At 46.3% G+C, this 23,544-nt stretch overlaps 4 protein-coding genes across 4 annotated transcripts; 1 reads left to right on the top strand and 3 right to left on the bottom strand.

The window, feature by feature from the left end:
* Window positions 1-3,991: 3,991 nt before the first annotated feature.
* On the top strand, window positions 3,992-5,269 carry LOC120641523 (cut9-interacting protein scn1-like). The gene is made up of 4 exons (XM_039917695.1): window positions 3,992-4,232; window positions 4,328-4,401; window positions 4,477-4,558; window positions 4,980-5,269. Exons 1-4 carry the CDS (start codon window positions 4,071-4,073, stop codon window positions 5,040-5,042), a joined length of 381 nt encoding a protein of 126 aa, XP_039773629.1. The 5' UTR covers window positions 3,992-4,070; the 3' UTR covers window positions 5,043-5,269.
* A 1,835-nt stretch (window positions 5,270-7,104) lies between these two features.
* LOC120641524 (GDSL esterase/lipase At5g41890-like) lies at window positions 7,105-8,644 on the bottom strand. The gene is made up of 4 exons (XM_039917696.1): window positions 8,186-8,644; window positions 7,863-8,105; window positions 7,509-7,767; window positions 7,105-7,340 (listed from the first exon to the last, which is right to left on the bottom strand). The coding sequence occupies exons 1-4, from the start codon at window positions 8,639-8,641 to the stop codon at window positions 7,105-7,107; spliced, it is 1,194 nt and encodes a 397-aa protein (XP_039773630.1). The 5' UTR covers window positions 8,642-8,644.
* Window positions 8,645-8,950: 306 nt separating this feature from the next.
* On the bottom strand, window positions 8,951-12,380 carry LOC120641522 (rho GTPase-activating protein 5-like). Its single transcript, XM_039917694.1, has 5 exons — window positions 11,864-12,380; window positions 10,680-10,800; window positions 10,472-10,591; window positions 9,946-10,176; window positions 8,951-9,868 (listed from the first exon to the last, which is right to left on the bottom strand). The coding sequence occupies exons 1-5, from the start codon at window positions 12,289-12,291 to the stop codon at window positions 9,308-9,310; spliced, it is 1,461 nt and encodes a 486-aa protein (XP_039773628.1). The 5' UTR covers window positions 12,292-12,380; the 3' UTR covers window positions 8,951-9,307.
* Window positions 12,381-17,812: 5,432 nt separating this feature from the next.
* On the bottom strand, window positions 17,813-23,336 carry LOC120641521 (ubiquitin fusion degradation protein 1 homolog). Its single transcript, XM_039917693.1, has 10 exons — window positions 23,119-23,336; window positions 22,395-22,430; window positions 21,663-21,740; window positions 21,524-21,548; window positions 21,395-21,427; window positions 21,158-21,279; window positions 20,935-21,065; window positions 20,596-20,822; window positions 19,822-20,078; window positions 17,813-18,116 (listed from the first exon to the last, which is right to left on the bottom strand). Exons 2-10 carry the CDS (start codon window positions 22,395-22,397, stop codon window positions 18,030-18,032), a joined length of 963 nt encoding a protein of 320 aa, XP_039773627.1. The 5' UTR covers window positions 22,398-22,430; window positions 23,119-23,336; the 3' UTR covers window positions 17,813-18,029.
* Between the last annotated feature and the right edge of the window lie 208 nt (window positions 23,337-23,544).

The raw sequence follows: 23,544 nt of genomic DNA, 5'->3' as shown, positions 1-23,544 counted from the left end.
TACTAAATGAAGTATATTTACAAAACTTTTTGTACAGATGGGTTGTAAATCGCGAGATGAATCTAATGATCCTAATTAATTCATGATTAATCAATAATTAGTGGATGGTTACTGTATCATTACTGTTGCAAATCATGGATTAAGTAGGCTTATTAGATTCGTCTCGCGATTTACAGCCCATCCATGCAAAAAAAATTATAAATAGATTTTATTTAGTACTCCATGTATGTGTCGAAATATTCGATGTGACTTTTTTTTGTGTTTATGGGTTTATGGGGTGGGAGGCCTGAAACGGGGTTTTTTTAGCTGCAGGGGCCGTGATCCGATGGTTCCTGCGGATAGAGTGGGGAGCTGCGAGTTCCGAGGAGCTTGTCCACATCGGGAGAGCCGGCAGCGGCAGCCATGGCCATGCGCTCCGCTGGATTTCAGACTTGTGCAGGTCTCGCCCGGGCATTCTCATGTGCGGTAGGCCTCATCGAATGATCCAAGAGCGTGAAGAGCCTAGGATCATATCCAAAAGCGAGGGCTCACATGGGATCGTAGACTTTGGGCCGTAAACGGGTCGTCACGAGTCTCGTTACCTGAGTCAGACTACTACTACTAGTAAAGTGGTGCCTGCATGCCTGTGAAACGAATCTCACTCGGATCATCTGATGGGGGCGTGACTGAGCAAGCATCGTTCTCGTGACAGTGCAATATAATAGAGGTGTCCCGATAACATACATCGGACAGGTAGGACTCTGCTCCCCCTCCCCGCATGTATTCCACACAAAATCGTGCCTCTAGTTCGTCCACAGACTTGCTCATGAGCAGATAAAAATGCTTGTCAAACTGGAACTGCAAACTAATGATTCACATGAGCAGAATCTGAAGTTGTGAACGTGTCTCGTCTCAAAGTCATCTTGGTTGGGGGGCTTACTTTATAACCTTCCAGGATTTAAGGATTTAAGACAAGGTGACCCCCTATCTCCCATGTTATTCAATCTGGTGGCAGATGCCTTAAGTGCACTATTGGATAAAGCAGTACTCTCTCTATTCACTTTTGATAGCTATATTTCAAAAACTTAAATATTCAAAAATGATAGCTATATTTACTATTAGCATGGGTATTGGCAATAAATAGCACTAGTTACAAGGAGTTCCTAGTTAAAACATTGGATGACCAACAAAAAAGTCTGTGGCATTTATTAGATTGATAAGCACACTTGTGGTGCTCTTGGTCATTGTGTCATATGGAAATATATCTATCAAAACTGGATGGAGGGAGTACAAAAGAGCACATTACTGGCATTCTAGATCACTTAATCCCAAGGGGGATTTCTCATATCCAATATGCTGACGACACAGTCATTATGATTGATGGCTCTGAGTCCTCTGTTCTAAATTTAAAATCGATCTTGTATTGCTTTGAGTGGCTATCTGGTCTGAAAATTAACTTCCATAAGAGTAATGTTTATGTTTTTGGGGTAGAGCAAGATGAGAGAGAGAATCTGGCCAATATGCTGAATTGTAGCCTGGGGGAGTGGCCTATGAAATATCTTGGCATCTCTATCTCACCAAATAGACTGGGGGTTTCAGCTTTTGTTGGTTTGGGAGAGAAGATGGAGAAAAAACTGGAACCATGGAGAGGAAAACACTTATCTTCGGGAGGTCGGCTTGTTCTCATTGATTCTTGTCTATCTAGCCTACCTATGTACATTATGGGTTTCTACCTGCTACCAAAAGGAGTCCATGAGACGATGGACACGAAGAGGAGTAAATTATTTTGGCAGGGGGCAGGTGAGGATTTTAAGTACCATATGGCTAAGATGGACACTCTTTGTAGACCAAAAAACCAAGGGGGTCTGTGCATGATCAACACAAGAATTATGAATGATTTCCTGCTCACAAAATGGATTTGGAAAATTATGAAGGGGTCAGAAGAAACTTGGTACAAGCTGCTACAAGCTAAATACATGCCTGATGGAGATTTCTTTAAATCTAGAAGCACGAGGGCTTCTCAATTTTGGCAGTGCCTTCATAAGATCAAAAATCTCTTCAAGTGGGGGGCCATTCATAAAGTAGGAAATGGGGCTAAAACTTTCTTTTGGAATGATGTTTGGATAGGGAATGTGCTGCTGAGAATTAACTTTCCAGAGCTATTCAGCATGAGCAGGAGCCCTAACGCGCGGGTCTCGGATATTTTGAGCAATGGGGCTTGGGATATTAGCTTCCGTAGAAGCCTTACTCCTGAAAATGTAACCTATAACCTCCTTCTACAAATTCTGAGTTCTGTCCAATGGGTGGACACTGATGACAAAATAGAATGGGCTCTTGACAAATCCAAAACCTTCACTACCAAATCTCTTTACTCCTTCTTAACGCACAGGGTTGTGTGCGTTCGGGAGGGTGATAGTGTCTGGTAAGCTAAAGTTCCCTTGAAAATCAAATTCTTTCTTTGGCAAGTAGATAACAACAAACTGTAGACGGCGCAGTCCCTTAAGCAGAAAGGCTGGCATGGGAGCCCCTGCTGTGCCCTCTGCGGTCAGATCGAAACTGTGGACCACATCATTTTCCGCTGCTCGATTGCTCGGCTGCTTTGGTGTGCTATCCGGGATTGTGTAGGTTGGGAAGAATGTCCGGTGTCATGGGTGACCTCGAAAGATAAATGGGCTCGTGTGTGTGTGTGGGGGGGGGGTGGGGGGGGGGGACTCAAAATACCTAAACGCTTTGCTTTGTTCCTTTTAGCGGGCGTAGCCTGGGGGCTCTGGGTCAATAGGAACAAAATGACGATTGAACGATCCTTTCCGAGAGATCCGCTGCAAGTTTTATGCACTGGTATTGCCTTTTTTGCAGAAATGGCGGCCACTATTGAAGCAAGCTGATCGGGATGACATGATGAAGATCTTGGGATCGCTGAAGACGTGGGCAGGCTCCCTAAGACTGAATCGCAGACAGGCTTTAGACATTGTAGAACTTTGATCTAGCTTCTGTTCGCCTTGTTGTTTTACTGTTTTGTATGGTGAACTGGTATCCCCAGTGACTTTTGTAATTGCTTTCAAACTAAAGCAGAGTTATCTCCTTCACAAAAAAAAGTCATCTTGGTTGGTGACTCAAAACTCGGCGCCAAAAACCACCATGATGCGCATCCAGGTTAATCCTTTTTCCCTCTACCCACTGTCCCACTACAGTTGCGCCCGTGTCCACGCCTGCATTTTTCTCCCGTTAACCAGCCACCGGCGCCCCCCGAATTCGTGGTCGCATCCCGTCTCGGCTGAGGGAGAAGCCAGAGGACATGCATGAGGCCACGAGGGGATCAGCTTTGGGCAGGGCCGCAGGGGGACACTAGCCTGCTGCTGTGGGCATCATTATTCCGGGGAGAAGCAGCTAACCTGCTGCCCTGCCAATCATGGCGTCCGACTGCCGATGTGATGCGCCGATTATTGATCCCCGTCCCTCCCGGACGTGTACACCAAAGGAATAGAACGGAGAGGACGGCCGGCTCCGGGTTGGTGCGTTTCGGACTGTGCTCTGCGCCCGTATCACGGTACGACGACGAGGTACTCGGCACATCGGGCCTGCATGGTTAGAAGTTAAAATGTTGGCATGTCAAAATATGACAAGTCCACAAATTTCGGTACTCGTTTGGTTCAAAGGTCAAAAAAACAACCCATTTAGTCAAACACTATTCTAACTTGTGAAAGTTTTGGTAAAAAAATTAGTATACCTACAATTTGGCATGCCAACATCTAGGTTCCTCCGTGGAGCTGGAGGCAGCATTTTTTTTTTGAGAAAAGCTGGAGCTAGCATTCTTGCCATCTTGGGCTCTCTCGCTCTCCCGTCTATCTCGCTCTCAGTCGACGCCGAGACTTCCAACTGGGCCTGTTGCTAGTTGCTACCCTCCGGGCCTCACGCGCGCGCTTCTCCACAGGCCCAAACACATTGCGCGGCGAATTTGGTTAACCGGGCCAGAGCGCTGCCACTTTGCTGGGCCAGTACAGAACCGGTCAGAATCGGGGGTTGGGGACAGAGGCCACCGCTGCAACAGTCCAGTCCCCGCTCCGCCCACCGCATCCAACCGCCGGCCGGTCATGGCCGCCCAGGCTCCGGCGCGCGCCTCCTCCTCCGCCGTGCGGCTCTTCGACGCGCACTGCCACCTCCAGGACCCCCGCGTCGCGGCCGTCGCGCCCGCCCTCATACGCGCCGCCGCCGCATCCGGCGTCGCCCGCTTCGCTGTCAACGGCACCTCCGAGGTACGCCCTCCGCTCCCACTCCAACCACATCGTCTGCGGGGACACGAGCGTAGATGGCTCCCCGCTGACAGCACCCCTAATTCACGCGCGCGCAGGAGGACTGGCACCTGGTGAAGCGGATGGCCGAGGATCACCCCGCTGTCGTCCCCTGCTTCGGCCTGCACCCATGGTGAGAATCGACAGTCCCTGTCTGCCTCTCGCGTAGCACAGCTGATTACGCTATCTGGTTGCATGACTGTGGTAGGTGGGTCCCCGAGAGGTCGTCGGACTGGATGAATTCGCTCCGGAGGTTCTTCGATGAAACCCCGGAGGCGGCTGTTGGGGAGGTGAGCTTTTCCTCCGTCCGAAATTCCCAATCCGTCAGCTGGTGTTATTAAACTGTTATATAAGTGTTTCGCGGGCAATTGAATTGCAGTGATTATATGGACCCCTGGGTTGTTCTAAGCTGCAAATTAAGGCTTCCATAGCTCACACATGATTCGTTAGATTCAGGAATTGGATGCATTGTTTTGACACACCTAGGCCCCTCTTGTTAGTTCAGCTAGCTAAGGTGGTCATTTTTGGATTGAGACCTTCAGTACCAATTGGAATTCGTCATGAGTCAAGTCTTTCTATGTTCCCCTTATTTTCTGTATGACTGTATAGGGCCCCTGGTCCTCCTCATCTGCTCTATGATGTGTATTATTATTATTACCTTTTACTCTTGTCATGAAATTCTATCTTGTCATATGTTCACTACTTATACAGATTGGTCTGGACAAAGGTTCACACGGAAAAACCATCGACTTCGGAGAACAAGTATGTACTTAACAACAGCATGGATCCTGCAGTTCTTGTGTATGCTTGTGTATTGAGTTTTGTCAGGAGGTTCGGACGTATGGTGATTTTTGCCATTACAGCTATTATTGCCATGCTTTTAGTTGTTTGTACACAAAAAAATACATGAAATGGCTGTACATTACTGTTAATGTTAGTGAAATAAAGTGGATGTTGAATCAAAGCAATGCAACTGCTATGCTGCAAAGCATTTTTCTCTATGCGATTTTTGTTTGATGAGAAGTAGTTAGCAACAAGACATCCAAATCAATGGTTATTATTTAGTTTGATGGCTGTCATGCTTCTTGCACAATTGCACTCGATGGGCTTTGACTGGCAAGTACAATTTGCTTGGCAAGAGATGAGAACCTATCACTAGGATTGTAGCGGTCATTTCGTACCAATCAAATTCCTCTCGCAGCATCACTTGGTCCTTGCAAGCGAGTGGGCATTCACCGGCCCCTGACCGTTCATTTCTGTATGATGCCATGCTCTCTGGACAAGAAGTTGGTGCTTCATACTGCGCACTCACAGAAGGACGCATCGTTTATCCTAGCCAATCAGTCCACCCTGTTCCAGTTCCAATAGCTTAGTCTTATCGTTAGTCCACTGGAGCATCCAAGTACCTGATGCAATGCCCATTCCGGTGAGAAATATCAAGAGCCGGGCCCCACGGCCACATAATGCGCGTCCACTTCTCGACGAGACGCCGACCAATGGGTCACGAATTCACGATTCGGCGGCTAGCACACGCCCGCGCCAAGACTTTAGAAGCAGCTATAGCACAAACAAATCTGCCGAAAGGTCACTCGCCGGGGCAACCGGGGCGAAGAACCGAACAAGAAACCATATCATGTCGATGCTTTCCTGCTTTATTAGCTAGCAGCTAAGCAAGAACACGTGCTTCCGCAACGTCTCCGTGACGAAGAGATTAACCAGAGGTAGCATAGTCGTTTTTGTCCATATTATATACATATATATAAACATGTACATCCCATTACAAAATTGTGAAGAAGCATCAACAAAACTACAGGGTGCTCTGATCAAGCATCTACGATTCTACGTACAAGCAAGTGCGGAAGCAACTGAGCTCTGAGCATGAGAATCGGTCGTACGCAAAAAGTGCGCGCAGGCGCAGCTAGCTAAGATGACGTATACGCGGAGGCGCCGGGCGGTGGCGGCGGCGCGTGGCGGCCGCACGGGCCGGAGGCGAGGAGGGAGAGCCAGGCCAGGATGGGCGTGCCGAGGAGGACGAGCCCCGCCGGCACCATCCAGAGCCGCGCGTGCGCCGGGTGGAACGCCAGCGCCCACCACACCAGCAGCGCCGCGCCGCCGAGCCCCACCGCGACGAGGCCCGCGGCCGCGGCGGACAGCCACGACCACGGCGACGCCGCGCGCCGCAGGGCGGCCGCGTCGGCGGCGGCGCCGCGCGCGGCTTCGGGGTGGACGTCCGGCGGCTTCTCTGGCCGCCCCGCGGCCGCCGCGGGCTCCATGGTGGAGCAGCTGCTGGTACGGTGGAGAGCCGACACGCGGCCGGGTCTCCAAGCTTCGTGTGCATATATATAGCCGGCCCCGCGCCGCGTGAGCTGCGCCGGCGGCGGCCGCGCTGTTGGTCGGGCTGGTAATACTGTATCAGGATGTGCGCGCTGCTTTGCACTCGTTCTCCTATTTTCTTTGGCGCATCGTGGGCGTGTGCACTAGCACTCGTCAGTACCGGGCCGTTGAACGAGAGCGGCTCGATCGCCTGAGAAGGCGGCTGTTTCTCTCTTTCTTTCCGCTTGCTTTATGGTCAGTAATCTTTCCACGATTCAGAGAAGGAGAGAAAGGCAGAAGAAGCTGCGCTTAGAGAAAACAAAGCAACCAACGGTCACACTCTTCAAGCTAACGACGTGCACATGGAACCGATTGACCCGTTTGCACTTGCAGTCTTGCACCCAGTCCAAGCCTACGCCCTACGGAAAACCGAACAAAGCAGACGAAGCTACGGCAAGGAGAAGCCTCTGAAACACTGAACCGGCTTGCACGGCGGCCGGCGTCAGGTGCCAGACCGTCGATATCACTTGTGGTCGTACTGGAACAGCTGGCGGACGTTGATGGGGAACGCCGCGTCGGCGTCCCCGTCGAGGAGCTTGCCGGCGACGATGAGGTTGGCAGCCTCCGTCGGGTGGAACGCGTCCCAGAACACGTACTTGGAGCGGTCACTGCACAGCGACGAGCTGGAGTTGACGATGCCGATGCAGAGGAACGGAGGGAAGCTGCCGCCGCAGCACGGGTCCAGCGCGTTGTCGAAACCTGGCGGCGTCAAAGAACCAAAAGATTTCGTTTACCACAAGCGATTCATTGTATGTCCAGTAACAGCAGGAGGGAGAACCAAAAGTCTCAGCAGGAGGTATGCCGTTTGGAGTTCTGAAATCTGAAGCACTGCATTTTGCAGGAGAACAGAGAGGAAGGAAAGCGTACCGTACTGCCGGTAGTTCTGAATGATCTCCATCACGATGTCGTACGTGTTCGTGTAGACGAATTTACTCTCCGGACCCGTTTCCTGGTTCATCCTTTCGACCATCCTCTTCAGTTTCTTGTTGTAACCTTCAGTGACTCGATTCGCAGATGCTGAACACTCGCCTGCAGGCATGAACTCCAGAGCACGAACGTACGGTATACAGCCGAGCGGCCCGACATCGGAAACGACAAACTTCCTAGCACCCAGTTCATTCAGTCTCTTCATTGAAGAAAGAAAATAGAGATCAGTTTGAAATAAGAGCATCGACTGAAACTGCAGTATACGTTTAACTGCGAGTTAGAAGTTCGTAGAACCTTCAGATAAAATGTCAGGTTGGAAACCAACGCATCCTGAAAGGATGAAGGATCAGGCTTCTCTCGTCCAAAGAACGGTACCGAAGGTGAAACGTACTCCAGAATATCATTGGATCCTGCTGCTATAACGAAGAGCGCCTTCTTGAAGAAATCGGTTGCAGCTTCCTCGCCCATGGTCTTCAGTATCTGCGCTTTGGTCTTTTCAAAGTAGTCGATTTGCTGTCGTAGCGGAATCCTTCCAATCTAGAATGATGTTTCATATATAAGAGATAAACATTGAAAAAAATATAAATAACAGCTATGAGACTAATGAATTGGCGTACATAAAAAGAACCAGTATCGTCAAATATGCCAGAAGACCCAGAGCCATAGTTGATCCCACTGCTCGCCATTGCAGCACTTGAATTTGGGGCCAAGTAGGGTGGGGCTAGAGATTTCTGCCCCAAGGCTTCACCTGATAGCGTAGTACCTGACGACATTAGATCCAACTTGCAATCACAGTTAGACATGAACTCACACTTGACATTACCCATGATATCTGCAATGGTCATCCCATTTGTGAACCTTCCGGTTGGCTCACCACCAGAGAATGCGAAATCGACTCCGTACGGTGGCGCATTGGCCTTGGAAAGGGTCACAAGATAGTCATTGTTGCCTGCATCGACAAGGGAGTCTCCAAAGATGAAGAGAGCATGAGGCACTACTGCAGATGAAGGAACAAGAAGCAGCAGTGCGGCAATGAGGACAGAGGAGCAGTAGATGGCACGGGGCAGAGTCATCTTATGTTTGTACGCGTTGCAAACTCGCGAGGCAGCTCTGAAGTTGCATATATTCACATGCACCTGACATTGTCACGCTTCTTGTGTGTGCATACGTCGCCTGTGACAGCCTGCATAGGCTGATGTACATTTTGACATGGTCATTGGCATGACTGGCACTGCTTCAGCAAAGAGAAGACAAGCATCAAAACGGTTCAGATGCACTGACGTGGCACCTTGCAGTCTCAGTAGTCCGAGAAGGCAGTTAGACATTCCTATCATTTTTTTTGGGTTTATTTGATGAATGCATGCATACTCAAAAAGAGGATATGCGGCGTAAATTTACACAACAATTTACTGACAGTTGTACTGACTGATAATGTTACAGCATATATATCAGCTAGTTTATAAGAGGCCATCAAGAGATCACTAACGTTTCAGGTATACAGCACGAAGCCACGGAGCTTGAGTTCACAGTTCACTCGGTAGAAGCCAGATGCTACTCCAGACACTTTCGTCAGAAGTAAATGGCAATAATATACACCCAGAACCTCAATTTTGTAACACCTAAAAAGCTAACCGCTAATCGGTTCTACTCACACAAACTAGGGAATGGCTGATTGCTACACACAAAGGTGAAAACAGTGGCATTACCAACTACATAGTACATACAATATCGTCATCGGATCATACCCAGGCTTGTCTTGCTTCTCTGGGTGCATCAAAGACCACATCTGCAGACTTCTTCATGGACCTACTCAATTGAAACACGGGATGCCTGCAAAGCTTCTCAACCCCTTTCCTAAAACTAAATCTGTCGAATAAGCCTTCCGCATTTCTGTTACCAAATTCTCTTCCAGAAACGTTGACTCGGTTATTCAAATCTCTGCCAAAAGAGGAAACATCACTGTGGCTTTTCTTGTGGTCCATGTCAATTCCAAACTTTGCCTCACTGGAACGGCTCTTTGAGTAATGATGGAGAGCATTATCAGCTCCAAGGACTTGAACAGGAGTGGCCTTATCAATCATGGGAAAATCAAAGTCTTTCTGATTGGAAAGAACTGAAGGTTTCTCCAAATGCTCTGACATCTGAGGTTCATCTTGGTCATTTGCGGAACCAGAGCATGATTGCAATGCCTGAACTGCTCCAGCCGCCTCCTTCCGTTCCTTTAAAGTCTTCAAGATTAAAGTCTTGAGGAAATTCATCACCTGAACTGCATGTATCAGGGCAGTTAACGGATCTGCCATCTGGAAGAGAAGTACCCAATGATTAGTGCATGCACTTTGTGAGATCTGCAGATAAAGTAAGAGGCACTGCTGGTAACCTGAGTCATATTGGGTGCAAAAACCATCGCAATGTTTCGGGCATTCATCTTGTTGTGGCTTTCATGCTCTACAACATCGGCCATCAGATTGATAGCCCAATCAAGCAGTGCTGCTTCCACTGGTGGTAGCATCGAAGCAAGGAGAGCACAGTCCTCTTCCGTGTTGCAGTGCATTACTTGTTCTGGTGTCAGTGCGTCCAATACTCCTGCAGGAAGTTCCCGAAACCATGCCTACAAGAAGGCAGCACAGAGATCATGGAATGAGGTAAAGGAAAATATGGAAGCAACATGAATATCTGACAAGTAACGACTCATTTTCCATAAAATATATCTGCATCAATCATACAGCTTTTTTCCTTGAAACAACTTCATTTTTACCTTCCTAAGTCCTAGCAGCTTTATATTTCATAAAACTGAAGGTGCCATTCTACATGTTTGATGGTCAGTTTCAGGTCTTCCTCAATCTCGAAAGGTAAAGAAAAAACTCACTCTGCAGATAAATGGTACATTGGTGAGTCAACAATACCTTTATCAACCCAGCAAGGCAGTGCAAGTCAACTTCATCTGGAACCACTCCACTGTTTAATTGGTTCCTGACATTGACTTCCTCACTGTTTTCTGCATTAATCCTGAAGATACCTTCAATCTAAGATAAAAGTGGACACATGTAAGCATTCAAACAGGTTTTGAATACTGACATTCGAATTCTAAATTATTAGTTAGGCTGGCTATACCTTAAGTCCATCACGTATATATAACTTCCTCTGCATCATTAACAGTATTGTGGGCACACTGTTCCCTCTTTGATCATATGAACATTGCAGAGAGGTAGGTGAAACCCCAAATACACTAACACTGCATGTAGAATTTGACGAAGAAAAAAAGTTAGAAACTGGCACAACCGCACAAATAATGAACGGGGACACAATGCTTAAGGTTATGATGTAGAGTTTCAAGTCCACGTCACAGTTAAACACACACATCATCAGCCTCTATTAGTTAAGGAAAAGGAGGGCAATAACTCCAAGAGAAATGTCCATAGTCCCTAGCTCAACAGAATAAGTCAACTGAGCAAAATCCTGATTTGGTGTCAACAACATAAATATTCTATGTGAATGTTATTGGCAAAATGGAAGGACCAAAACATCAGAGAGCATATGTGATGCAAGTACAAATGGACCTACTTCCAAAATAGAAGAAAGGTTGGAAGATTCCTTATTAGTTGCTTGCTTGCCCATGCGGCCATGCTGCCGAGCAGGCCAACCAACTCGAACAACCTTGTTGGCTTGTTGCTTCAAGCTCAAGCACATGGGAAAATTAAGTTTGGCAACAAAAGCCACTTAATAAATGAGACCCTTAGCCATATAAGTATTTCCTATAATTAATTTTTTATTTCGTAAGCCCCCATTTATCTTCAGAGTCTGATCTGAGCAGAGCAGAGCAATTAATCCAAAATAACAAAATTCTCAACTGTACTTCCTCCTGAAACAGAAAACAACAACTTGTAGTACTTTAAAAGTACCACCTGTCTGTCGTCTCTATTCACGAGATCAACTTATCCAGCTACTACTAATTAATTCAAAACCCTGAAATTATCGCATTATTACCACTCTGGATCATTACTAGAAGCACAGCAGGAAAAAAAAAGACACAGCTTACTCCCATCAGCTTGCTTAGGAGCGTTCGTGGTGTTTGAAATTCCAGTCAAGTTCAGTGCTGTACGATAAATGAATTTGGGCACACTAAGAAGATGGAGCACATATTTCACGCAGCACGTTTGAACAGCGCTCAATTCACAAAAACAACAATTCCTTCACGGAAGCAGTTAACAAATCCACAGCGAAAGGAGAATGGAAGAGGTACTCGACGCTTAATCATTCACGAAATACACGGCAAGGCAGCGAGTGGCGGGGCTCACCTGGCGCTGGGCGTGCGCCGCGGCACGTCGGGCTCGAGGTCGGCGGGGAGGCCGAGGAAGCCGCCGAAGCGGTCGAAGGTGACGTGGGAGACGTGGCGCACGTCCGTGGGCCGCCCAATCTCGATCCCCCTCTCCCCCTCGCTGCCATCCTCCTCGTCGTCGTGGTCCTCGCCCCCGACGGCACCGGCGCTGCACATGACCAGAGACCTCCGCAGCGCCCCGACCACCGCACCCACCAGCCCTCCTCCCGCTCCCCCTCCCCGCCCCACCCGCAGCATCGTCATCGGCGGCGAGGCCGTCCCCTCGCTCTCCGTCTCGTGGCCATACTCTTCCTCCTCGTCCTCTTCCTCTCCGTCGTCGTCGTCCTCCTCCTCGTCGGAGCGCGGCGGGGAGATCTGGAGCCCGAACCGCATCTGGAACGGCGCCATGGCGCGACGGCTCTGATAGTCCCGTTGCGGGGGCGCTCGGGAGGCGGGAGCGAGACGTTGGCGGGGGGGTGGCGGCCCCGACTGTTTTTCCGGCTGGTCGCCGTTGCTTGCCTGGCGGTTTATATACCCGGACCCGGCTTCAATTCAAACGACCCCGCACTAATCCCCCTGCCTGGCAGAGGTTGATTGATTAACCCCACGTTGTTACTGTTACTGCCTCCCCGCTTTGGCGTGGCTGATTTTGAAATGCGCCGATCGGAGGAAAGCGGGCGGGGTGGTTGGGTCGTGGCGCGATTAATTAGAGAAAAAACTGGGTGTTGGTTAGTGGAGCGGAGTGGGGTGGGCCGGTGGGGAGCAGCGGGTGTGGCTTTGGCTCTGGCCGTGGCCCATCTGCCGGTGTGCGCGTGGAGCGGCGGCTGGCTGCGCGCGGCGCGCGAGGAGATCTTTACAGCCTGGGGTTCGGCGGACGCCAGCGCCAGTTGTGGTTACGGCCAGGGACTTACCCTTACCCGCCACCACGTGCGGACGGTGGTGGTGCGGTCTCGCGGGCGGCGGGTGGGGGTAGAGCCGCGAGTCCGTGACCGTGAAGCGGCAGCGCCGGCGGCAGGGCAGGAGTGGCGGAGCACACGGCGGCGGGATCTCGTCCGCGCGCGCCGGTTCCGGTGTCGGGGGGCCGACCGGCGGGGAGTCAAGTCGCGGGCGGTTGCCGCGGGTAAATGCCGCGGTCGGGTCGGTCCGGGGCCCGGGGGCTCTGCGTACGGCGTGGGATCGCCGGGATCGGCAGGCCCATTTCCTGGCGCCCGACCGGGGAAGGGATCGGACGGGTCACATGGTTATGCTTTCCCTCCCGTGTTCGGGGAAAAGGGCAGGTGCAAAGGCTGGCTTTTTCCGTGCCGGAGACACCACCGGCCGCGGCCGTCCGGGCGCTTCCGTAGAGCCGAAGACCAGCTTGCCGGCCGCGACGCATGTCGGGCCAAAAGCCAAGTACTGCTCTGGCACGTACCGTACGCGCCTAGTTATTCCGGTACTGTCCGATCGGTCTTCTCCAGTTCTCCGTATACGCGGAGTGGAGGACTGGTCCGCTGGCGCCAGCCGGCCGTCCGGCCACTCTAGTACTCTACGGCGGCGAGGTCGATCGGAACCGTCGAGATGCCCGGCCAGGAGGAGACACGGCGATGGCGCAGATCCATCGGCGACGACGTGTGTGTACTTGGAGCAGTAATTGTGCGTGCTGCTTGCTTTGTGTAAAAGGCAAATCTCTGGACCACCGAACCTTTTGGTTCCTCCGGGCATGCAGCTCGTGTTTACGGTGGTTTTGCGTACTCGCGCTTGCAGTAGTTGCCTTGCCTAGCGCACAGCACCGGCCGTGGGGCCACTTCGCAACACTGTCATCTTCAGCATATACTGCTGCGTGCGAGTGATCAGTACTTGCTGGCAGCAGGGCCAGCCTCATTTTTCTAGCCACTTTCGACTGACTTTCGACTGTGACCAGCCAATAATATTTTTTTTTCACATCAAATCAACACCAGCACCAGCCACTAACATCAACCAGCCAGCAGTACTTTTCTCTCATAACAAATCAGCACCAGTCACTAGCCACAACCAGCCAAACAGATTGAATGCTAGGAGATTGGTCTACGTCGCAAACTTAATTCCGTCCTTAAATCTCTGCAGCGTGTTTGTAAGCAAGGTATTACTGAATCAGTCGCCAACATGTGTAATCATCGTCCGCCTCTTTCATAAGCACTCCTATACGTAGACGGTGCATGGAAGCATCAGTTGCTCTCTCGGTCGCTCTCACGTGTTGTACTACTCGATCTATCGATATCATTATTCCTCCTAATAATAATATAAGCACCAAATTTTGGTAGCATCGCGCTCTCAGGAAAAAAGCCAGCTAACAGCTCCATCTTTTTCATTTAAGATATATATAACCAGGTGTATAGCCCGCGTATTTGCACGGCTAGTATTGAAAATTCAAAAATTTGCATGCCGTTGTATTCTTACTTAAATGTTATACTATTTTTTTACCATCCATCATCCTGTTCATTATCGTAAATTATGTCTTATTGTTGATTAAAACAATTCAACTATGATTTACCTATAATAACAATTTGATTTATTGATCTTTAATAATATTATGCAGATAATTATTCTTATTTTCATTTTATTTTGATTGATTGTTGTTAGCTTTAGTTTTTATTAATAGTATATATTTGTAACTGATACATAGCTAAATAGTATTTTATATTTAATTTTTCATAATAGCATTGGTGAGTGATTTTAATTAGGCACAGGGTTATTTTAGGCTAATTTTTATCATAATGGCAGTGGTGGGTAATTTTTATTTTTCTATTTTTCTTCGATTAACATGAGAATTTCTAGGCTTTGAGAGCGAACGTGGAGACTCTGTTTGTTAGCCAAATAATAAGATAATAGATAATAGATAGATAGATAGATTCAGCTGAATCAACAAAAGGACACAGGTCGCTAATATTTCCTCTTTCCCTTTTACGCCCGAAGAGACAGACATCGCAGCTTACCCATGCACATGCACGCATGCCGGCTGCTGCTAGCTACACATGCACGCCGCACCTACGTGGAGGTGGCTTGCCAATTGCCTTCTGTTATGCGGTGCCACCTCGACAAGACAGGTAACTCATCAGGATAAATTACTAGCTACTTCCTCTGTTTCAAATTATAGATCGTTTGATTTTTTGACCTCAAATTTGACTACTCATCTTATTAAAAAAATTGTGCAAAATATCACTTCTTTGTGAGTTGCTTTATTAATAGTACAAGATTTTTAAAAATAATTTAAATTTGATAATATTTGTACAATTTTTTTGAATAAGACGAGTGATCAAACGAACAATAATTTGGAACGGATGTAGTAGAATCCACACAGTACTACTAGAGACATGTAGAGAGATGGCTCCTGATTACCTCTTCTCTTTGTTTGCTTATCAGACACAAGCAGGACTAGTTGCTGATGCCACGCATTTTACTTGGGTTTCAAGCATGGCATGCCGGTGGATCCATCCATCCATCAGCCGGTCGAGCTCAAGGATTCCATGCCTTTCTGCTCGCGCGAGCCATCCATCACCTTCCCTCACCTGCACGTCGTCTGTTAGGGCATCGCTTTTGGGCAAAGGAAGGAGGCGATCGATGCTGGCTACGTGTTTGGTTTGCCATGTTTTTTGAGATTCAATTCTCGTCGCCTCCTCGCGACATCAGTTTGTCAAGTTTCTCCTTATCGACAGCGATACACTGGCAGCAGCTAGCTAGCTAGGTTACCGGAGCTGTATGATGTGAACATGGCGAAATTCGATCGAGCTGCTGAATGCATATGGATGACCTCAAGCCATGCAACCAAATAGCGAATCTCGATCTGTTGGAAGAAAACTGGAACCTTGCTGGGGACGAAACGAACTAGCTAGGTCGAAAACCTGTACGTGATGTGAGTCATATTTTAGATAATAAAATTTTTCGGTCTCTATAATTTAGTGTACACAACCTTCAATTATTATATTTTTTCAATTTCAATCGCGGATTATCAAGAGAGTCAAAAAGTAAAATTAAGCCCAACAAAGTCTATTATTATGCTTACATCTATGGCTCTCAAACAGTTCTAAGACTACCCTCTCTAAAGAAGTGTTTTCGTCATGAACAGATTGACAAAACGTGATGTGAGTCATGTCGTGTGATCCGAGTGTCCTTACAGTAGCCAAGCCGGTACCAGCTGGTCACACCAAAGTTTTCTGGACACCTGATACGTTCGTACACGTACAACCTAACTGGACATGACCAGGAGGCAAGATGCCCCTTTCGCTTGACGTCTGGTAGGTCAGAAAAAAACATTGTCGTGACACGATTGCAATTTATCATAATTCAATCAAGCAGGCAATGTAGCTGGTGCTCATGAGGATAGGGAGGAAAACACACCTGGTCTAGATGATGATTGAGTTAGGAGGTAATCCACCATTTGGAAACCCAAGTGGACGAGCACCCAGGAAAAAAGGAGAGCGAGCGAGGAAGAAAGCTTGAAGCACCCAACGCCTACGTGCTACCAGAAGACGATGTGCACCCAGGAAAAAAGACAAGACGAGCAAACGCGCGAGCCAAAAAGGCAGGCTAGATAGTGCGGCGTTGCTTCGCCCACAAACATGTCGATCTCTGTTCTTGGTGCACGGCGCTTTATTTCTCCGATTTTGACAGGCGGCGAGGAGCCTTGGCGGAGCTGCAGGAGCAGCAAGTGTTGCAGACTTGCAGTCTTGCTTGCAGAACCAACCCATGCTACCTCGGCGACGACGTCAGGGAGACGTTGCGCTGCTTGGTTGCTGCTTGATGTGAGATCAAAGGGGGTGTTATCCTTGTCACTTAAAGAAAAGGATGGTGCACGGTTGTCCTTCTTCAGTGGAGCACTTAATAGTTTGATGAATTATCAATTATGGGATGATGTCCGATCCTTTTTTACGTGGATGTGGCCGTGTGGGTGTGTGGGCACTGTGGCAAATTAGACACTTCGCACTTATATGCATCGGGAGCAGAACGACACTGACAATTGTGCGTTTTGGATTTCTTTTACTTTATCGTAGTGGAGTAGGATATTGTTGTGTGTGTTGGTTAGGTCAGAAACTGGTAACTTAGCATACACAAAAGCAGTCACACAGACGGACCCCAGTCTTCCGCCATTACCCCAGTTACAGTTGGCTATGAGATAGTTTCCTGTACTGAACGCTACGCCATTACACTACTTGTCAGTGTTTCAATAGTTGCAGTCAAGGAACCAATCATCTGTGGTTGGAGAGCTATGGTGTTGCCTGCACATTTGCTGTGACTGAGTTTAAAGACTGAAACTTATGAGTGAACAAAATTGATACGAGTAAATTGGTGCTGGAGCAAAATAAAAAACAGGTTCTGGAGTGAACTTTGTTCAGTTCGTCGCTCCTCACAACAAATAATGCTCGGCCCCAATGTGGTGAAAAGGTGGCATTAGGCAATATAATGCACATGCAACAACCATTGCAGAGCTGCACCTCTAAGAGAAAATCTTAAGGCGCACCATAAACTTAGGGCGCGATCATAAGAAATAAACAAACAATTTCTCTTTCATCTCCTATACCTCTCACTCCTTCACACGCATGGTCTACTCACTACATGGCTTATTTTGGATCTTTTTTATTCATATGTGGACCCCACATCTAAGGTCAATTCAGATCTCAACCATTGTGGGAATTACAATAGCTATTGCCAATTGACTTCCGGACCAATCTTAAGGTTAGGTTGGGAAATTTACCGCAAAAAAAAAAAGGTTAGGTTCGGAAATAACCATTGCCTTTGTAGTTCAGTATTCAGCAATCAGTATGCAAGCAGGGTTCATAAAATAGCTACATAACGAAACTCTCAGGGCCCAACACTTGCCATCTGGTCTGCCACCTAGACCGATAACGTTACGTTCCATGCACGATTTGCTTTAGATTTTCGCAGGGTGTTACTATCTAGAAATCATGACTGAAAATTCACAGTAGACTCGAACAGTTGCATACAGACTTAGAGTGCGAAGTAACAGGTAGCAGATCGTTAGAATACTTGTAGTTGAATAGAAAGATGGCCATATTTCCATGAAGATAAACATTTACATAATTCAAATTATATCTACATGCTGGTGGACACTTAAGACACAGTGGTCTACAGCTACCACTGAACATGATACGCTAAACTCCAGTAATGGGCAGCTAACGTTTCAAGGAGTAGCTCTTCCCACTAAAAGCTTGGAACTTGGGCTCGTCCTTCTTCGGGGGTTCCTCCTCTTTAGCAGGAGCCTGTTACAGTAGTTTAACAGAAATCAGCATCTGTTCATATTATATCAAATCCTGAAAATGCATTGCCAAATGAGCATGCTGTCAAACCCAACCAAGGACTCCTCAAAAGAGATTAGAAACGCCCAAAAGGGATTTGTTCAGCCTAGGACTATTACTTGTTAAATTATCATGTACAAAGATCTGCATAGAACTATAGATGATTCCATATATTAATTAATCTACAGCAAAGCAGAGTACAGATAATATCTGAAAGGAGTGCTAGATTGTCTTAAATTTCCTTTTTGCCAAATTCCATCCAATGACCACAAATCCCCAAACTATAATGGATAGCAGAAAAATCTAGAGGCAGGCAAAAATGCATAACAGAAATTCTGGAATCTAGAGCCTAACTTACTTAAAATATCAATTAAACAAGTCATAACACATGAAATAATTATAACAATGTTCTTATACAGACACTCCCAGAAAACTATCTGCTATTGCTAGCCACTACTCCTTCAGTTCATTATTAGTATGCATATTAGGATTTAAAATGTCTTTTGATGAATACTTTGACCATCATTATCTCTTAGGCATCTCTTACAATACATCATCAATTGCTATAGAATCAGTCGTATTGAAAGTTCTTGTGAAACAACTTTCATTACACTAAGCATGCATATGATTTCACTTATTGCTCCTCAAAATTTATGAAGTGGACTTTTTATAAAATCCTAATACACCTACTAATTTCAAACAGATGGTGTATCTTACAGAAGGTAAAAAAATGTTGATCCCATTGAATCAAAACTCTGCTCACTAAAAAAACAGGCATATATCGGTTTAGGAAAATGTCTTGGGGTCCGTTTGGATGTCAATATTTAAGGGCTTGGCATTGAATTGGGTCCAATACCAAATCAATGCCAAGCCCATAGGCATTGGAAATGAGTTACAATACCAAATTGACTGTTTGGATGTAGATGAAACTATGAGATGAAATCCAACGAGCTCCATCCACCAGCTCACTTTCATCGCCCTCTCTGGCGCGGCGCAGGGAGCTGCGGTCGGAGGGGCGTCGTGGCGCGGGGAGCCGCTGGCCGTCGGAGCGGCGGGCCAGCACGCAGCACAGCGCGGGAAGCGGCGTGTACGGCCCATAGGCAGAGGGATGGGGCAGCTCAGGGGAGCGGCACGCCGGCGCAGGGGTGGGGGTGGCAGGGGAGCGTCCTGCGGCACTCCGGCGCAGGGGCTGTGCGGTGCAGGTGGATATGTCAGAGTTTCGGCCGAATACGGAGGAGGGAGTGGAATTGTGGGAGAGGGTGCGTGGTGTGCTCAATACTGTTTGGCATTGGAGGAACTTTTCAATGCCAGTTCCAAAACCATGCAAACAGATATTGGATACCTAAAATGCCAATTCCAAATTTCCCTTCCAAATTCTATGCTCCAATATCTACATCCTAATACTCCTTGGAGAATAAGAAATTTTAAATGCATTTAAGTTACTAAACACATATGGATACTGAATTATTTAGCATGCTTAATCTGTATGGGTGTACAGTACACTCGAAAAGGTGAGCTCTTCAGATATTTGACCTGTCAAGATTAACATCAATAGTTTGTTGATCACATTCACAAGATTTATGCAAATCTAACAGCCAAAAATAAAAGTTAAAATACACTGGAGCATGAATAATCGAAAATAGCAAGGTTGCACTTAAGTAGGAAATACCTTTTGTGGTTCTTTATTGTTGCTTGCACTTGAACCAAAAAAAAGCTTTCCTGTTTTCTGACGAGTGGAATTGCTAGCTCCAGAAGTTGCGGGTGCAGATGCTTGCTGATTTGATCTTTTGTTTGAATCTGAGGGAACAGAACTTGCACTGGATGGAACCTCGGATGCTTGTAGTTTTGAGGCTTTACCATCCAACCGCTTTCCGGAACCAGTAAATGGTTTGAATTTTGGTTCATCTTCGACTACAGTATCTCCACCTGTGTGTTGCAACAGTAAGTGGTTATTTTTAACAAGGAAATTTCCATATAATACAATACAGAGGTAGTGTTTCATGCACTTAAACAATTTGACAGACATAAGCATAGAGGTTAACAGGCTAATGCTAACAATTCAGAATCAAAGAAACTTGACATTATGAAGTTATACCTTAAGCAAGAAATAGAGCAACAGTATTATTGTCAATGCTAATTTAATGCAGTTCTAATGATGAAGCATCGAAAATAAATTTCGCCATTAGGAAATCAGTACCTAATGCTTTCAGTTCTAGAATTGTTTCCTATTATTTGTTTAATCACATATAAGCTTATATAGAATAAACAAAATAGTGAAATACTAGTTCTGGTTGTAGATTGTCCACATGGCAGTACCCAAAACAGAAAGGAAACTACTAGATTCTAGGCTACAAATAGGAATGAGAAGATCAACCCTGTAAAACAAGCACCTCTAACAATTCATTCATAGGCTACAATTTTTTCGAAGAACCTAAACACAAACCTTCAGCAGTTGCCTTGCTGGCAGGAACTGTAGGCTGCTGTGGTTTCTCAGGTTCTTTGTAGTCAAGGGGAGGAGCAAAATCCACTTCACAGTCTGTCTCAATAATGCTAACAGCTGAAGCAGGCTTTGTTTCAACAATATCAATATAATACTGTTTGTTGTTGTAAGCCACCATGATGCTGTCTCCCGTAGTTAAACAGGAGAAATTTCTCAGAGTTTTCTCCAGGCTGCAGAGTTACACAGAAGTAATGAGAATGATGATGCCAAATGCCAAAAAGGAATGAATATGGTTTTAATACATAAGTATAGAACAATTTTATTGAATATTGATTTACTTACATGGCTTTTGGATTCGAGATGTCCAGAAAATCAGTTGTGTGAGGTTGCAACTTCACATATGTACCCTTGGGAAGTGTGGCGTTTTTCACACGGACAGTGTCACCCTCTTGAAGAAGCATGTTTTGCATCATCTAAAATGTGAAGACAGAGAATAAATCAGCCTAGACAGGCTTCTCAAATGTAACTGAAGATAGCAGTAAGAAAGTTCATTTTTGCACAATACCCAGTAGGGCATGATGATCATGCCTTCTTCTGCCACAAACTCCAAAACACCAGAGTGTGAAATCCGTTGAGTTGCATCATTGTGCAGTTCAAATAGCATTGGGTACTCGATGTGGAGGGAAGCTGTTACATAGACCCAAACAGTTAATGGTACTCTATGAATGTAAGAATCATGTCAACAAGAGGAGGTTGCAAAATTGAATCTAAGGCCTAAGGATAAAGGAACTACTGAGCTTACCCAGGCAATCAAGGGCAGATGGTGGCATTATTACTGCATTTGACAACAACAATACAATATCAAGTGTATGTCATATTAACTGTGCTTGAACAAAAGAAAGACAAGCCAAACTGCTCCCCCACACTTTACCTTTGTCACCACCTTCCAGGTGTGGCTGAAAAAAGAAATAGGAAGAAGTGTAAATCCAACTCAGCATGTATAAGGAGTAAGGACAACATAGTGCTAGGCATGAGCAGATAAAATTGAGAGGACCAAAGGAGTGGCATACCTTATCAAAGAAGGATGCTGGATAACAACGGTACGTTTGCTCAAACGTATTGCCATGGTACGCATATCCACCGTAAAACTGCAGGAATGAAAAGAATCGTGTTCATTAAGCACATGCCACTTCATAATAGAGCCAGAGAAGCCAAAGATAACACATGGAGAATAAATGCAAATAATTTTTGCAACAGGAACTGCAATTGCCTGAATATCAAGATGGTCTAACCATGCCTAGCAGTTTGAAAAAATTCAATTCAAGTCACTTGATATGACACAATAGCAGTTTGAAACTAATAGTGAAACTATATATAATGTGTTCAATATGAAGTTCAAGTGGGGCTGACTATTCTTGGTTTAACCTGTAGTTCTCTAATAAAAAGTGGTCAGATTAATAAAGACTATAATAAGACATACACCTGAACTTCAAAAGACACATGCTTTTAAGACTACAGAAATTCAGATAATAAGCATCATCTACCGAATGCCAAACTTGTTCCACTGAATCAGTATGGGCACGCATGCTTGCTTTACACCCATGGACCAGCTTTGAGACATTAATCATAATTTTAATTGTTAGACTAGATGAACTATTCGACTGTGGAAATCCCAATGTCCCATATTTAAGAAACTAAATGCAGGTGTATTGATACACCCGCTCAAGCAACCAAACTGTAAGACATATGTTGCATGCCGACTCATTATGTGACAGAAAATAAAGAATTAAATATTGTGATACCATTTTGCCTTGAACTTTGCTTCAACTTATCTCAGCCTGCCATCAACAAATAACATAAAGGGGGTAAGAACATAACTGCTAGACTTAAAAATACAGTAGACATCGATGTAAACCGGGTGCCATGATAAATGGTTTGTGTAACAAACTTAATGCAACCAATAAACATGATAAAGAAAGCTAGCATTTGTGCAAATGCAGCCTTTGCAACACTATAGGATGACCATGAACACAAATTAACATTTTGAGATAGTATGAGTCGTTATGAAAAATCTTGTTTCAGAGTAAAATGACGTTCAGGAAAATGACAATTGTGAAACAAAACCAACCATGGGTACCCGAATCAGTTCATTCTGCAAACTAATCACAATTCAAGCTCGCTAAGTAGTCCTGAAATGACAGCTTTCAATTTCATCATAATAGATAAGGAATTTGATACGGAAAAGTTATGCCCAAAGAGCCCAACCAAGCTCCGAAAGAACAAAAATCATCGACAATGGGTGGAACAAGTAACAAAAACCTAGAACTACTGTGACGCGTTATAAGGCACCAGAAATCAGGGGCGGACCCAGCATAGGACTGTGTGCACACGATAATTTTTGCAAACGAAATCGAAATCAGTTGGTAATATATTGTAACTGGATTCGGATCCGAATACAAATAGTTTTGTTAGGGTTTGGGGTGCTCCGTCTCGCACAGCAGAAGGAAAGAGAAGGGGCGAGCATACCTGGGGGATGCTCGTCGCCGGCAAAGGGCTTGGCGAAGACGTGACAAACGGCGCCGCCGCTCGCCCAGTCGTCGCCGACAGGGAAGAAAGAGCCAGGGAGAGAGTCCGAGAGAAGGGAGAAACAGAGGGAGGAGATGTCCCTCGCAAAAAAAAAAAGAGGGAGGAGATGTGACCTGAAAGTCTCGAGTCCGAGAGCGGGAGCCGGGAGGGCTGTGAATGAGCCGAGCTCGAGCGAGCCTGCCACCTCAACCTGCAGCATCCCGAGCCGAGATCGATTGAGCCTAGATGTTCCTAGCTTTTTTCGGGCTCCGCGGCAGCAGCGTCGACAGTAGATGAGGAGATGCACATATACATGATGGATTTAAGTCGATAAACAAATAAAAGAAAAACATAAATAGTTTTATTATTTTGTGTCTAAACTCATGC

This window comes from Panicum virgatum, chromosome 7K, assembly GCF_016808335.1.
Source record: "Panicum virgatum strain AP13 chromosome 7K, P.virgatum_v5, whole genome shotgun sequence".
NCBI classification, from domain to species: Eukaryota; Viridiplantae; Streptophyta; class Magnoliopsida; order Poales; family Poaceae; genus Panicum; species Panicum virgatum.
Note: the sequence above shows the minus strand (reverse complement) of the source record. Positions and strands in the feature narration are given on the sequence as shown.